Here is a 16,687-nt window from a genome sequence, read left to right on the forward strand (position 1 = left end):
CCTCGTTTTCCCAGTCTATCTAATGGGCATTACAGTGTCACCTCCCTTGTAGGGTTTGTATGAGGGTTAAGTAAATTAATACACATGGAGTGCTTAGAACAGTGGCTGGCACACAGGACTTGTGATTGGCGTTGGCTCTTACTAGTTAAACCGTTTCTGACTCCTTTTCATAATTTTATATAAATTTTATAATAGCACTATTGCTTTTCCCATCTGAATGATAAGTACACATCCCTGAGAAGTTCAGCAGCTTGTCCCAGATAGTCACACAGCAAGCAAGCATCAGTAATGGAATGACAGCTTAGACCCAACCAAAGCCATGGCCCATGCTCTCGTCACTAAAGTCCCCATGCACACACACATGTACGCACAGGTACACACAGGCACAGATATTCTGAGATCTTATGCAAAATATATTACTCTGTCTTTACTGATAATTACCGCTTCCCATTCAAATGCAACTTTTGTTCAAATGCCCCAAATAAGTAAAAACCATGTCGGATGTAACAGTAAGAAGACAACATAGAAAAATGGCCAGCACACAGCCTCTACTTTTGGACAGCTTAAGTTCCACCCCTTCAGGTTTAACCTTTGAGGAGTTGCTAATCTCTCTGAGCCTCAGTGTTTTTAGTCAGCTTTTGAGTCACTGTGACCAAATACCTGACAAGGACAACTTAGAGAAAGAAAAGTTAGAGGTTCACGGCTTCAGAGATCCAGTCCATGGTTGGCTGACTCCGTAGCTCTGGACCAGAGATGAGACAGAACATCATGTAAAAGGGTGCAGTGAAAAAAGCAGCTCAGGAGTGACCCACCTCCTCCAGCCACACCCCATCTGCCTGTAATTCCCACCCAGTTCATCTGTACCAGTGGATTAATCCACTGATTAGGTTATATCTCTCTTCACCTCTGAAAATTCTTGCATTGACTCACACATAAGTTTGGGGAGACATCTCATGTCTAACTGTAACACTCAGTCTCCCCGCATGTAAAATGGGAAAAACAAACATGAAGAATGAAATCACTCTGCAGCCCCAGAAATATAATTAATGCCTCTTTGTTTACCTGGGGTTGCTAATGATGGTTACTATTGTTATTATGACTACTTCTGGATTTTTTTCCACTTTATGCTGCTACAAGAACCTCCATATTCCCTGTTTCCGTTGATCTTTACAGCCAAGTTAATGCATTTTCTGGATGTAGAAAGTGACAGGGAGTGGTCTGTGATTTCCCCTCATCACAAAACAAGCCTACGTGGGTGGGGTCAGTGCCAACATCAGGTTTGCTCTGGGACGTGCATGCAGGAAGGATTCCACAGATCTGTGTGAGATAGCGCTGAGATCTGGGACCAGGTTTAGTGGCCTGGCCCTCGCAGGACCTGGTGGTTCACTGCCATCTTGGTCCTAGATCCCAAACCACAGTGAAGTGGCAGCCTAGGATTGTGTAGACAGACGTAGAGCAGCTGAGCTTTGGTCAGTGGCCACACATATCATGGTTGAGATGTATCAGGTAACCCTGGGAGGCAGAGGAGACAGATGTAGATATTTCTGCTCAGAGAGGGAGCAACTGGAATCTGGAAGGTTGAGTGATGGGACTTGGATGCTGCTGCCAATATCCAAGAACAGCAGGCTTGGACTTGGGAACTCTTAGCCCATGCCCAAGGGCAGACAAGTGCACCACAGGCACGAGAGAGAGAGACAGAGAGAGAGAGAGAGAGAGAGAGAGAGAGAGAGAGAGAGAGAGAGAGAAATTTTTTAATATTTGTTTTTTAGTTTTCGGTGGACACAACATCTTTATTTTATTTTTTTTAATGTGGTGCTGAGGATCGAACCCAGCGCCCCGCACATGCCAGGCGAGAATGCTACCACTTGAGCCACATCCCCAGCCCATCTCTTTAGAATAAATTATTGCACTTGTAAAAATATGTAGTTGCCAGGGTCCCACCCTAGGTCCATTCATCAGAATCTCAGGAGATGCTATTGGGCAGCCAAGACTGGAAACTCTGCATCATTAGACAATGATGCCTCGGGTCATCAAAACAGTCTGCCAACAGGAGAGTCAGCATCCCAATCGCCAAGACCTGGTGCTTTGCAACTTTTAGTAGAAAACCATACTTTACAAGCTCAAGATTGGCACAGAGACAATGGGAACACTTTTTTTTTTAACTTCTGCCTTTTAAAAGAAATTCTATAGATATATCTTTATCCTGAATAAAAATTAAAATATTTGCACTAAATTAAAGCCTGATTAGGGCTTTTGCATATCAGAAAATTTCCCAGCTGTAAATGTTTATAGCAGAAGACAGAAAAGTATAAAGATATACAAACCACAAAACGCTAATACTCTGATAACACGAAGTACATTTCGTTAAAAACCTCTTTATTTCTCTCTACATGTACAATGTCCTTACCTTTTTAATCTATTTTTATAATACATGTGATACTATTATCTGTTTGCTTTATATAACTCTATTCAGATCACTTCTCTATGTGATAGAATATTCCTTTCAGAATGAATTCCATGGCAGTTTTAAGACTCTGTCACGTGGATTTATAATACTTCATTTCTCTGGCTCCCTTTTGTTGGGTATTTAGATTTTTCCTCTCAAATGCAAATAAAACAATCCTGTAGAGAGCATTCTACTATATAACTTTTGGACATTTCTGATGATTTCCTGACCAGAAGTTGAATTACTAAATCAAAGAATATAAATATTAAGAACGCTATTAATGTAAATTGTTGAATTGCCCTTCATGAAAATTGCATTAATTTCTGTTTGGTACAATCAGTAAAACTTATTAATGCTGGCCCACTATGAAGGAATTTATAAATAGTTGCACAACAGAATTGATTAGTCAGCAAAGGCTAATTGCAGGAAAATGTTGGGTGTTGGGGCGGCAACAACTGTTATCACTACCAACAAACAGCATTCCCAGTGGCCGGCTCTCTCTTATCAGTTTTCCTTGTGCGTTTGTCTAGTCACAGGTGGGCCTGGAGGGCAGGGAAGCTCTGTTTCTTCCAGACATTCTCAGACCAGGCATCCTTCCACCCTCTGAAGCTGCCAAGCTCAGCCACAGATCAGAGAGCCAGATTAGAGATGAGGCAAAAGGGTTTTATTGACCAGGACAGAAGATCACTCTTGACCTCCCAGAACTTGGTCCCACTGCCCCACCTAACCCTGGGGAGGCTGTGAATGTGTTTAACTGTGTGTTGAGGTGCAAAGAGAACAGGGTCAGGTGAACACACAGCAGTGTCTGCACATGGGGCACTGTGTCTGCTGCAGCCTGGGTTGGCCCTCACCTCTCTCTGCCCTGTGTGGGGGTCCCCTTCCACTGCCCTTCATGAGCTCAGCTGGGGCCCTGTCTCCCTAATCCCCTCCTACCCACCCTCCTGCTCCTGCTGCTGGGATCCCCTCCTCCTGGCCTGCAATCCTCTTGCTCCCCCTGAGGTCAGCAGAAAAAAAAATGAATGAAAAGTGGCCACTTGCAGAGCTAGCCACTTCCCTCCGGAGCTTTCCGAAAGAGAGAGGGCCAACCTGACCCAGCAGCCTCAGGTGAGAATGGCAGAGGTATCAACCTGGTAGAGGGCTGGGATGGTCCCCACTACCTACTGGAAAAGGGAGGGGTGTGCCCACACCCCCAGCATGACCAGAAGACCTCTCAGAAAGATTCAGATGTTCTTCTATGATAAGGAGGTGGGAACCTCCCTCCAGCCTCCTGTGGGCTGAGCTGCAGACCCTGTTCAGATGTGTGTTGACTCCAGGAGTCCAGAGAAGCGAGGCAGATGGAGGGAGCTGACCCCACAGAGAGAAGTCTGTTTCTTCATTCTTCCTGATCCACCTCCTCGCCCCCAGACTCCAAATAAAAAAACTGAAGGCAAAGTTTCTCTCTGCCTGCACTTTCCTGACAATTTATTAACAGAAACTACAGAAAAATCAGTTATATAGTGCAAAGGGAGACAAGCATGGTTTTGAAGATGCCCCATAACTAGGCCAGAGGGTTTGGCCAATCAGAGGCTCAGAGTGGTCACCCGGCCCCGGCCTGGGCCAGCGCTGCCTTGCTGGGTGACCGACCATCCTCTTCCCTGCCGTCCCCCGGGTTGCATTCTGGAGAACAGCGATGTTTGTGTGCCAACAGTGTCCGACACTATTTTGCCGCGTTGCCGTGGTCGCGAGGCCGGGTAATGATCTCTGTGATAACAAAGTCATTGAGCGTCTGTTCCAGGCAGATGCTTTACACACATTTCCTCACTGTGTCAATTAAGATGCTTTCAGTTCCAAGGAGTGGGAAGCCCACAGGAAACTGATATCAGACGTCTGAGAAAAGCAAACAAATGCAGGGAACGGGAGGTTCTTTTTTTTTAATTATTATTTTTTTTTTTAGTTGTAGGTGGACACAATACCTTTACTTATTTATTTATTTTATGTGGCGCTGAGACTTGAACCCAGTGCCTCCCACATGCTAGGCAGGCACTCTGCCACTGAGCTGCAGCCCCAGCCTGGGAGAGTCTTATAACTGAAGACACCCAGCACTGGGCTGGCTTCATAAAGACACCCCAAAGGTAAAGTGTGATGGAGGTGTCTTTGAGTCTCTCAGATCTGTGCCCATGTATGTATCAATTCCATGTACATAAACAGGGCTGCCCATCCCCGAGGTGAGCATGGCAGTTCCAGGGGCAAAGGGTGAGCCTCTTCTACTCAGGTTCTACCAGGCTGCCCAGGAAAATAGTCATCCCTAGCCTAGACCCAGCCCCCCCCCCCTTAGTGGTCCCCAGCAGAAGCTCTGTGGCCAGGAGAATGGCCTCCATGGCTGAACTTGGGCACACCTCCTGAGCATGAATGTCACAGAGGGGTTTCTTGCAGCTAAATGTTAGGACAGAGCCAGTGAGGATTCATCCCTGGGACTGGGATTGGTGTTGATTCTCTCACCCAAACTCCACAGGTGAGGACTATTTAGGATGCATAGAAATTCGTCAAAAGGCCACAGTCTTAGGCTACCTTAGGACAGTCCAGCAAACCCATCATGATACAGTTAAGGAGAGGAGGTTCTGAGAGGCTCCACCCTAAGTCTCTATCTCTAGGGTCCCGCTCTTTCCACTGCACATGGCTACCTGCTCATCCACTCAACATTTATGATACATGAACCTTCTGTTAAGTTTCTCTGTGTACTACCACATAGGCGAATGTGAGTTCTCTGAGCACCTGTCCAAGAATAGCCCTCTTCTGACACCTGGTAGTATCTTGTGGCCACAGGCATCACGGCCAGATTGATATGAGAGTTCCTAAGCAGGAGAATGAACTTTTACATGGAGGAGGAAAAGGTCCCATTGGTTGATTGCTGAGTGTGGGAGTGGGGGTTCTTGGCTTTGAAGAGTCACAGAATTTCATCTAAATGCTGGAAAATCAATTTGTCCCCTCCTCCTAGCAGCTAAAAGCCAGGGAGCTCCTCTTAACCTAGATTAAAGCCACCCAGGAGAACGTGCTCTGTGGTCACTATATCAAGTCTGATGAAATAAAACAAACTCCAGGAGAAACCAACTAGGCTAAGGTCCAGACATGATTGGCAGGAGCTCCCTTAACCCTCCAGGAAGTGTTTGTCACCAAAAAAAAAAAAAAAAAAAAAAAAGAATTTGTCAATCCAAGGAATTTTTGCCCTGGTTCTGATGCAGTGTCTGAGTATAAGTCAGGGTTTGAAGGCCAGATGGCTTCCAGCAGCAGTTTCAAGGTGGACTCTCCTGAGTCTTCCATTTGTCAGCACCACCATGGATGTTCCAGAATGTTCCTGGGGACCCTTGGGGACCCAGGAAACTGGAGGGCCCCTGTCCTTGGTCTTGGAGCTGTGCTTGGTCTTGGGGTGGCGGAGGCTTCTCCGTGGAGCCTGGCACAGCGACCCTCTCACTCCCACACCCTCCTTCTGGCTTTCAGAGATGAACCGGCATCACTACGCGCTCTACGTGCACAACTGCCGCCTCGTCTTCCTCCTGCGGAAGGACTTCGACCAGGCCGACACCTTTCGCCCTGCCGAGTTCCACTGGAAGCTGGACCAGGTCAGCCCAGGGGACGGCCCTGCGCTCACGGGGCCGGTAGGGGTTCGCTCCCGCGCTGATGGCAGCAGGTGGTGACTTCCAGGTTGTGGTCACTTGCTGGGTTTTGGAAAAATCAGCCTCAGGAGGCATATGGCATCCCAGAGTCATGATGGATGGAAACTGTCCCTTGATGCCCATTACAGGGGGAGGCCCACTTCCCAGCCGGGACACTGCGGGCTGGGTGCGCTGCCCACCCTTTGCCAGTGTTGAGCGCTGGAAATTGGCCTCTCCTGATCCCCGGGTCTGGCTTATGATGGTGATTAGCACGTTTTCTGCATCATAAATGCTCCTTTGGTGGCTCTGCCACCTCCTTTGCATGACAATGCCACTTGCTTTGGTGACAGGAGGTTGAGAACTGGGACCTGAGGGCTTTGAAGCCAACAGTGACTCAGAGCACCCTGAGCCGTTCGCGTGGCCTTTTCTGAAAGGAAAATCCGACTGCTCCAAGGCCTCAGGACTTTTGATGGCCAAGGCCACAGAGCCACGCTTGTCAAAGGCAGATCAAGTGTCAGGCTTGAATCCAGGGCTTTGAAGTGTGTATCCAAGGGCTGAGCAGCAAGCCCAGAGTTGGCCTTTGCTTAGATTCTGATGGGGAATGAGGAGAGTGTGCATATTAAATTATTGAGAGGGAGACTGCCCTTAGCCAGCCATGGGGAGTGTAAAGTGGTTGATGCTTAAGGAAGCAGATGGAATGACACTCATCTTATGACCCTTACTTCCAGGGGCCTCAGCCTCTTGTTTTGCCTTTATTCTGCCCTACCCTTATCCTGAGATGGATGCTTCTGGGACCCTCAGTCTTCTTTTCCTCCTCCAAAGCCTATTGTGTATACTACCTGCCTCACCTTGTCTAGGGTGGAATGATTCCGTGTCCTGTCCCTCCTCTTTTCTTATTGCTACATTTCTACCCCGTCCTCTTCCTAAATCCCTAGGCCCCATTAGGACTGATCTCTGAAAGAACTTATTAACACTGAGATGTAAGTGGTTGCTATCCCCTTGCATCTCCACAGAAATATGCATACATACTCTTTAAAATAAACCCCAGGGAATCCCCACTGGTGGGTTCCAGGCAGTGTGACAAGATCAAGGCTTCCACACTTAGGAGAAAGAAGTGTGGGTGAGTTTGTTGGCAAGTGCCTAACCCTCTCCTAGTAACTCCCATGCTGCTGGATTCCAGGACTCCTGGAAGATGGCATCTGGATTAGTGTGTGTTCCTCTGTGTTTGGAATTCTGGGTCTTGACGTAGTTTATATGATTTCTCAGCAACCTCTCAGCTATGTCCTAACTTGCCAGATGGCTTTTATGGGATGTTTTAAAATATATAATACAAATTGAAGTGAATTAAAATAAATTCCATATTGCAAGGTTTTCTATTTTTTTTTTTAATAAGAACACTGCCATGCTAGTGGAGATAATTATAGATACCCTGTGGCGCTTTCTGAAATGGGCTTGAGAAGAACGGATAGAGAAATAAAATAAAGTTGAGGGGTTTGAAATTAAAATTAGGCAAGGAGGGAATTCTGGTTGCACAGATAAATATATAGTGAATCTATCGATTCTGAAATCTGTTCCTAAAGTGGTAGGTTTGGGGCGGGGGCAAGGCCCACGGATCACCTCCAGATTGCCTTGATTTCACTGACACCATGTGTTGGTGCCTGGGAGGGGCCCCTCTCTGCTCTGCTGCAGGCCTTCCTGTGCACTGGGAGCCAGGAGACCCAGGTTCAGTGACCCCAGGCCACCACCCCCCCCAACCATGGCCGGCCCCTTCCCTTTCCTTATGTTACGCAGCTCCTTTGGTGAGTGGGGTAATTTAAGATTCAAAACATGCTGAGTTCTCAGATGTTTTAAATTTATGGATCAGAATTATCACTGAAATGCAAAATGTTTGTAGTCTTCGGGCAACCCCATAAAATTGTCGAATCTTGGCTTTGCTCAAGTTCTGTCTTCCTCCTTGACTTAGTTTGCACGGTCTGCTATAACAAAGTACCCCAGACTGGATTTTTTAAACAATAAAAATTAATTTTGAGCCAGTGATGAAGGCCGGGAAGTCCAATATCAAGGTGCCTACCAATTCAGCGTAGCTCACAGAGGACCTCCTTCACACTGTGTCCTCATATGGGAAAGAAAGAGAGACAGAGAGAGAGTTCTTGCATCTGAGGTTAGCAACCAGCTATATCAAATTACGGTCCCATGCACAAAGCCTTGGGTTTGATCCCCAGCACCACAAGAAAAAAAAAATTACAGTCCCTCCCAGATGGCCTCCCTTAATCTCAATTGCCCCCTAAAGGTCCTGTATCCAAAAATATTGGATTAAGTATTTCAAAATGTGAATTTGGGACAAATACAATTCAGTTCCCAGTATTTCCATAATAAAGAAATTAATATTCATAAATTTTATTTTAAATTTAGTTTATTTGTTCTTTTATTTATACATGACAGGAGTTTATTTTGACTTATTTATACAAACATGGAGTATGTCTTATTCCAATTCGGATCCCAGTCTTGTGGATGTTCATGATGGGGAGATTTATGGTGGTGATTTCTTATATGTGCATAGGAAAGTCATGTTAGACTCATTCCACTGTCTTTCCTAGACCAGAAACCCTGCACCCACCAGAAGAAAATGTAGGCCCAACACCCCATCATGTCAGCTTAGGAACCGGCTTCCCCAACAAGATTCCTAAAGTGCAAGAAGTAATATTCAAAAATTTTAGAGATTACCTATTGATCGATGCCCCAGGTCACCTGGACAGTTGGCTTCCCTCTGAAGGGGACCCAGTGAAGAGCTGCTTGCAGTCCAGTGATAGCCACGAACCAGCCCACAGATTCCTCTTTCTCCTTACGGAGCTCCCTGTGTTAGGGGACAGGGAGATGTGAGCAGTGGGAACCTGAGGTTAAGAGAATGATTCTGTAAGCCGGGCCCGCTGTGCCGACCCTCGAATGCTCTCTTTTCCAGGAAGCAATTTACCTGCAGCTCTGTCTGGCCTAAGTGGACAGGATCTGTCACATTCCTCTGCACACTACCTGTTATCTGCAGGAGAGATGCAGGCCCAAAACCATGTCCACAGAAGAACCCAAGCTCCCCTGAAGGGGGGAGACTTGACTAGACCAGATCCTGAAACTCAGGGAAATAAGGATAATTCCTCCTAACCATAAAATCTGTAAGACTCTATGGTTAAGAATCCAGTTAGAACTGGTCAGCATGGGCCGCGGTGACCTAGAGTTGTCATGGCAGTGGGAACTTGGAAGTCTGATGTCACCCAGCTGTCAGTCAAAAATCAAGAGAGAGACCTGAGCAAGACTCTCTGGAAACTTCTCCAGGATCCCCAGTAAAACTGGAGGGCAGGCCAGGCACAGAGTCCCTCTCCTCTCTGAGAGGACTCTCTCTCCCTTGAGAGTATCTCTTTTCCTATTCCTTCTATAAAATCATGCCTGTTTCTTTGAGCAACATGTCTAAAACCTTTCTGATTTGATCACAAGAACCAGGGTTTGAAGGGGGTGCCTTCATGCTGCCTCAGTTTCCAGCCCTGCGCACAATGTTCATGCCCAGTAAGTGCTTGAGTATCAATGAATGGATGTTGAGCTCCAAAGAAGGGAGAGAGGAAGTGGGGCAGGGAGTCAGGGGAAGAGGGGGAAGGAGAGAAAAAAAAAAAAAAACATCTAGAGATGTTTTAAAACACCTCCTGCTGATTAATTGATCTTTTGATTCATTTGATTGAGCATTTTAATATTCTAAAATTCTGTCATTTTTCACTCTCTGGCTCTCTCATGTTGTTTATCTTTGATCTGGATATCTTATTTCAAAGATTCAGCTGTGTTTGCTAGCAGCGGGTCTCAGCCTTCACTAGAAAGGACTCAAGCTGGCCTAATACTGTGTGTATTTAAACCCCGGGTCCGCCTTGGACATTCCGGAGGCTGCATCCTGTTCTAACGCAGCTCCCTGAGTTCTTTACTGAGCAGTCTATCCTGATTGCAAGCTATGAGCCAGGCTCTGTGCTGGGAACTCAGGATCAGCAGATAAAATAGGAGCATCTGCCTTCTACAAGTGTCCTTCTAGATCAAACTGGATCAAACCAATACATTAACAGGTAATTGACAGTCTGGTGCAGTCGGTAGGGGCAAAGGGCAGAGGGCAGGGAGCCAGATGTTGGAGCCCATGCAGGAGCACAGATATGGATCTGGAGATAAGAGAAAGCCTCCCGGTGGGGACAGCCGGCCGTAGTGGAGAGCTTCATGGTGCCCGGCTAGGTGGCCAAGATGGCGGACAGTGGGCAGGAGGGCTGTCTGCAGGTGGGCATAGGGGGGAACTTTGGTGAAAGTCAGGACCCAAATGCAAAGGAGCAGATGGGAATTAAATCACCAGTGGCTTTTTATACCATGTTATTGAGTTGTTTCTTTATCCTCCTAGAAATGGGCCAGAATCCAAGCATCTGTTATTCAATAGAAGACTGAGAATATTAGGGATGCACAAATGTGGAGAAGGCTAGTCTGACAGTCATCCCATAGATCAAGTTTCAGCAAATATAACTCAGGCCAGGCCATTCAATGGGGCCAGTGACAGGGGCCAGGGAAGCAGAATCTGCCTCCTGTCTCCACACCCAGGCCAGGAGACCCAGCTCAGAAGAAGAGGTTGGAGTAGGTGGGTCCTCACAGGCATTGAAGCCAGGGCACGGTGTACAGGACGGTTTCCACAGAGCTCTTCTGCAGTGTGCCTGGTGAGTGCCGCAGCTGTCACAGAAGCCACTGTGTGCTCTCGATCCCGTTGCCCCACACCTTTTGCCAAGGTGCATGGACAGCCAGGGAAGTCCATTACCATCTGCTCCAGGAAATGCCTCTGACATCCAGTGCATCTCGCTAATGTGACCATAAGGACAGGGAGAATGTTATTTTAATGGGATTTTTACTTATGATCTGCTAATGCACATCCCTTGAGCCTGCAATTAGCTACATGAAAACCCATTCAAAAGCCACGGAGAACACCCAACGGCCCCACCCACAGGAAAGGTATGTTACCTTGCAGTCCCTCCTGGCTTTAACGTATCTGGATATGGTTGAACTCAGTGCTGCTAACTCTGATCACCTTCCCTTTGACCTGTTGGTGCTGGGATGAAAACCCACTGACGTTGTATTGCATTTCCCACTTGGTGCATGATACCAGTTTAAGTGACAGCCTCCATTGACCAGTGAGAGCAGAGGTGCACCCAGAAGGAAAAAAAGAATCTCAGAAAAATTGCGATGATTACAAGATACAGAAGTGAAATTCATTTGGTTGACCTTTGTCCTGTCTGTGCCAGAATATGTATTAGGCACCAGGAATAGAGAGAAGACAGGCAGGACTCCACGCTGGGGAAGCTCACAGCCCTGCCTAGCGACACCCAGTCCAGGTACCCTGGGAATGTTCTCCTACAGGAGTCCTAGACTCTAACAATTGTGGACTTCTGGGAGAAGCAGTGAGGACCTTGGGCCAGGAGGAGGCAGAGATACCTGGCAGAGTGAATTAAAGGTTGAGCTTCCACATAGTTTCAATCCACACTCCAGAAGTTAGAAGTCTGGTTATCATGTAAAACATCCCAATTTTTAATATTTTCTCATTTTTAAAAAGAATGCATGGTGTACATGCACAATGGAATATCACTCAGTCTTAAAGAAGAGTGAAATTATGGCATCTGCAGGTAAATGGATGGAGCTGGAGAATATCATGCTAAATGAAATAAGCCCAAGGCCAAATGTTTTCTCTGATATGTGGATGCTAATTCACAATAAGTGGGGGAGTGCTAGGGAAGAATAGAGGTACTTTGTATTAGACAGAGGGGAAAAGTGAAGGGGAGAGGGAGTATAGGGGTAGGAAGGATAGAGAGAGAATTGGACATTATTACCCTATGTGCATACATGACTACATGACCAGTGGGATTCTACATCATGTACAACCAGACAAATGAGAAGTCATACTCCACTTATGCCTGATGTGTCAAAGTGCATTCTCCTGTCATGTAGAACTAATTAGAATAAATTTTTTAAAATGTGTATTATCAGACATAACCAAATATTTTGCAGTCCACCATTAGTTTGAGATGATCGATCAAAAAAAAAATTTCTTTGGAGACAAGGCAACCACACCCTCGTTTGTCTGAGGAGTTTGGATCTTCTTAAATGAAGCACACTTGACTCTGTTTATGGTTCCCATTCTTCTGGCTCACCTCTGTGTCCCCTGCAGAGAAGACTGGACTCCCTGGACCCGGGAGCATGCCTAGTCCTCAGCAGCCCCTCACCGTGTCCAGAGGGAAGGGGCCGGCATGCAGGTGTGGTGTGAGGGTCTCCTCACCCCAGGCCCTGGAGTTGAAGGTGGTCTCGTTCCTCCCTCATCACAGAGACGGGACTCGAGCACGCTCGTCTGGGGCCATCAAGCCCACTCTGCATCCACAGGATTCTAAAGCTCCTGGAAGAAGATAAAAGCGCCTGGATCCTTTGTTCTTGCTGAAGGGAGGGAGTTAGAATGAGGCCCCATCAGGTGACTTGCATCTGCTCATTCCGCCACATGGGGAGTCAAATAGGTTAGTTCAATCATTATCACAGCCAAGTGCCAAGGACTTAATTAGAGAATGGCCAGTCCAGGCCAGACCAGTCGTCTTAATGAGCAAAATAATTGGGCACTGTCAGCACTCTGACCCTGCTGTTGAAGACCAACTCTTGGACACGCTGGCCGGGCTTCTCCTAATGCAATGTAACCCCCTACGCAGCGTCCCTGCCCACTCACTGTCTTAAGGTGGACCTACTTTCCCATAGGGACCCAAGTACTAAACAGAGGCAGAGGAATACCCAGAACCTCTCTTGTCTCTCAACCAGGTAGAATCCCAAGTGACCCTTTCTGAGACGCCAAAATGGCAGGGTTATTTGGGGTCAATAACATACAGTGACTCTCACTTGCATCTCCAAAGAGAACTTAGATTGTTGACTTCTTTATAATATACACTGGGTCCCTAACAAGCCCTCTCGTCCTCCCAGAGCCCCCCGCTCCCTGCCTCTTTGTATCTCCCAGGGAGCTTCTAGACCTTTGGGAAGAGGTGGCTTCTGTGGACCCCACTCTGGGACCTCTCAGGTCAGGCCTGTGCAGCGTGGATGATCTGCTCTCTGGAAATGCAACAGATGACATGCTTAGCCTGTTCATTCTGTTTACTTTGAGAGATGGTGACAACCTGCGGCACCCACGGCTGCAGCCCACTGCCTGGGTCAGGTTCCTGTCACCTCCAAGTCCTTCTCATGCAGCCATTCATCATGCCCAGACTCCCTGGTGCACAGCTGCCCCGGTGACCTCTGTGCCTTGCCACCTCACCTGTAGCAGACAGAATAATGGCACTTGAAGAGGTCCACCCCCTGATCGCCTTATCTATCAAACAGGGTTATCACCCCTGTGATTGGTTAAGGACCTTGACATGGAGAGATTCATCTGGATGGTTCTAATGGGCTCCAGCTGTCTTTTATAAGAGAGGAGGCAGCAGGAAGGTTCGAGCCAGAGAACCAGATGTGAACATGGAAGCAGAGACCCTGGTGATGAGATGAGGGATGGGAGCCAGGGGTCGAGAAACATGGCAACTCTTGAAACTGGAACAGGAGGGAAATAGATTCTCCCCTAAAGCCTCCAGAGGGGATACAGCCCTGCCCCACCTTGAGTTGAATCCAGTGACACTCATTTCAGTCTTTCGGAACTCACAAACTGTAAGATAATAAATCGGTGTTGTTTTAGGCCACAAAATTCGTGGTCATTTGTTACAGCAGCAACAGGAAACTAATACATCACTCAGGAGCCACAGGGAGGCTGGGGCTCATGAATCAAGCCGTGTCTCATCTCTCATACCTTACTGAAGTGATCCTGGGCCAGGCTTTCCCAACAGGCCCATAGACTCCTCTGTACCTGTTTGTAGGATGCCCCAGGCACAGCTCTCCAGCCAGCCCCTCTCCTTTAAGGAACACCAATGACTTCTGCTATGTCCCTGTGCTGGCCTCTCCTCCTTCCCCAACTGACTCTCCCACTGTACCTCTCTTCATTCCTGGAGTCATCTCCCAAATAAGCCCCAGTTCTAGTTACCCCTGGAGCACAAGTAAAGTTCCAGATCACAGGTGCACAGTCAGCAATAGGTATGGCCACGAAGACTGGCAAGAAGGGAGATTTGTGTTGAACTCCAGAGGCAGAAGCAGAACTGAAAGGGGGATGTCACCAAGAGACCAGACAGAAGGGAATAAAGCAAAGTAAGGGCAGTTAATGAAGTGTCGTGAGGGTTGACCATGGTTCGTGGAGCTCTTTACAAACCTGACCAAAGGAAAAACCCAAGGTGGGGGTCCTTCCATTTCCATTCTCTTGTGGTCATGGTCTCCACCAACCCTCTGAAGGCCCATGACCTTGTGTGTTGGTACAACCTAGGCCAGTTGCTTGATGAGCTGGTTTGCAGGGTTTTCTTGGATTTCCAGTATAATTTAAAGATACTTCTAGAAGTTTTCTTTAGAAGAGCCTGTGCTTCATGGAGAATTCAGACTCTTGGTGAGCATGGGGCCACAGGAGGCATTCTGTGCTCTGCCCCGTCCCTACGGACTCCCACTCTCTCCCTGAGTCTGTTATATTTCATCATCCAAAAGATGCTCACTATTCTATACCTTCCTCCCTTAGTTGGCAGACCTGTCTCTGGTCTCTCTCACCCCGATGAGCACCTGCTCACAATTCCTTTCACTCCTGTGAAAACATTATTTGTGTTTTAGCCTGTACATCTGCCCAGAGGCGAGGAGACCATGTTTTCAGTAGATATCCCTTAATACATATTTAAAATAAGCGTTAAAAAAGAAGGAAATAATGATAACATTAAAAAGAATGTAAAGAATGTGGTTTCAATGTTAAAAGAAAAAACAGTGTCAACACAATTGAAAATGCTCAGTGAATCAAACAACATTTTCAATAATGAATTAGGATGCCGGAGCCTCGGATCCTGACGGAGGCAGCATGGGTTTGCTACGTTGGTGGCACTTCTTGGTTTCTTTGGGGAATGGGTACCAGTGGAGGGGAGGAAGATGGTTCCTTGGCATGGAACCCAAATGTTTGCTTTTGTTATATGCAAGACATTGTTCTCTGTCTCTTCCACAATGTGGAAAGACAAGAAATAGGGAAATATGGAATTCTAATGTAAAATGGCGATTCTAACACTCACCCTCCTTCCTTAGGAGACATGAAGTGGTCACCGTGAAACCCCTTAAATAGAATTACTTCAGTTCTTACTTTGTGTTGGGCCCTTCCTTTTAATTCTAACACGAATCTTGTAGTTTAGACATCATACCCAGGCTGGGGTTGAAGAGCAAGAGGCACAGCAAGGGGCCTCCTGCTGCTCTCACCTGACAGATGGATGGACCTTGAATAATGACTTCAAGATGTGCATCCTCCAAGAAAGTGAAAGGCACCATTCTTGACATGGGAGAATTTACGCCCATAGTTCATACCAAGATGAAAAGAGTGAGCCAGTGCTGGTGTCTGAGGGTTTCGAAGTAGGGGTGGATGGCCATCCAGAAATAGATTGCAATTTCAATCCATCAGGAGTCATGTTTTAGCATTTTTGAAGCAACCATCAGCATGCTCCTGAGGCAGGGTTATCAGACAACCATTCATCCCATAAAACAAGAGAAGATGGTGGAGTTGACTTCCCAGGGAAGACCACTCCTTTGAGGAAGTCTTGAAAAGCAATAACCCTGGAGGCCCAGCGGTGAAATTAATTTGTTCTACCTTCCCTGCTTCCTCCCAATCTCCTACGAGTCATCTGTTTCCATCCTTAATGTCTAAACATGCAAATATTGCTGCACTTACTGCTCATTAGTTTAGCTAAAGGAAATGCCCTTTAATTATGCTTCTAAATAATGAACCTCCTCCATCACCTTGACAATCAGCGCATATTTAGAAGGAAGCCAGGCCTCATTATGAAGCAGCCACCGCATCCTTTGGTTACTTAGAAGATGGTAGCTTTCTTGAGGCAATAGAAAAAGGAGTCCAAAGACAAACAAGCCCTGTGATTCCATTAACTCCTTGTGGCCTTAGGTGCAAGAATGGCAAACAATTAGTAACAGACCACCCGTGCCAAGAGGAAAAAGGAGATTAGCATTCTTAAGAGGCTACGGCATTCCAGTTCCCAAACTCTTGATTCACGTGCATTAGGACGAAGCCTCGAAGTTCCTTGTAAAGTCAGATCTTAATTCCATTTTATAAATACTGAAATGGAGACTCTGAAAATTTAAGTAATTTTCTCATGGGGCTGAACTAAGTCCCTCGTTCTCCAAAGCTCGCTGTTGGTTTCCATGTTTTGTCTTGTTGAGAAGATTTGCAGAGCTTGGCAGAGACTGGGTCTCCACCAAGCCTTCGCCATATTTCATTTGTTGATCTAGCAAAAACTCACAGAAATGGCTTGCAACCGTACAATTCCCAATAGCGCAGGCAGACTGTGAACTTGTCTGCCCAGCTTGGGAGAATGATGTACACTCGGTCATGAGCAGGCAAGTCTTTTCCAGTATCTGACCAGTCAATTATCTGTTCATCTTTCAAAACCACACTCAAGAGTCACGTTCTGGATAGACTCTCCTATAG

At 46.8% G+C, this 16,687-nt stretch overlaps 1 protein-coding gene across 1 annotated transcript in view; it reads left to right on the top strand.

Annotated features, from left to right (window-relative positions):
- Clstn2 (calsyntenin 2) overlaps positions 1-16,687 on the top strand; it is a 573,808-nt gene that overhangs the window by 485,843 nt on the left and 71,278 nt on the right. The window contains exon 8 of the mRNA XM_021728308.3: positions 5,921-6,042. Within this exon, the coding sequence (XP_021583983.2) occupies positions 5,921-6,042 (122 nt within the window). The remainder of the gene's footprint in view (positions 1-5,920; positions 6,043-16,687) is intronic.

This window comes from Ictidomys tridecemlineatus, chromosome 3, assembly GCF_052094955.1.
Source record: "Ictidomys tridecemlineatus isolate mIctTri1 chromosome 3, mIctTri1.hap1, whole genome shotgun sequence".
NCBI classification, from domain to species: Eukaryota; Metazoa; Chordata; class Mammalia; order Rodentia; family Sciuridae; genus Ictidomys; species Ictidomys tridecemlineatus.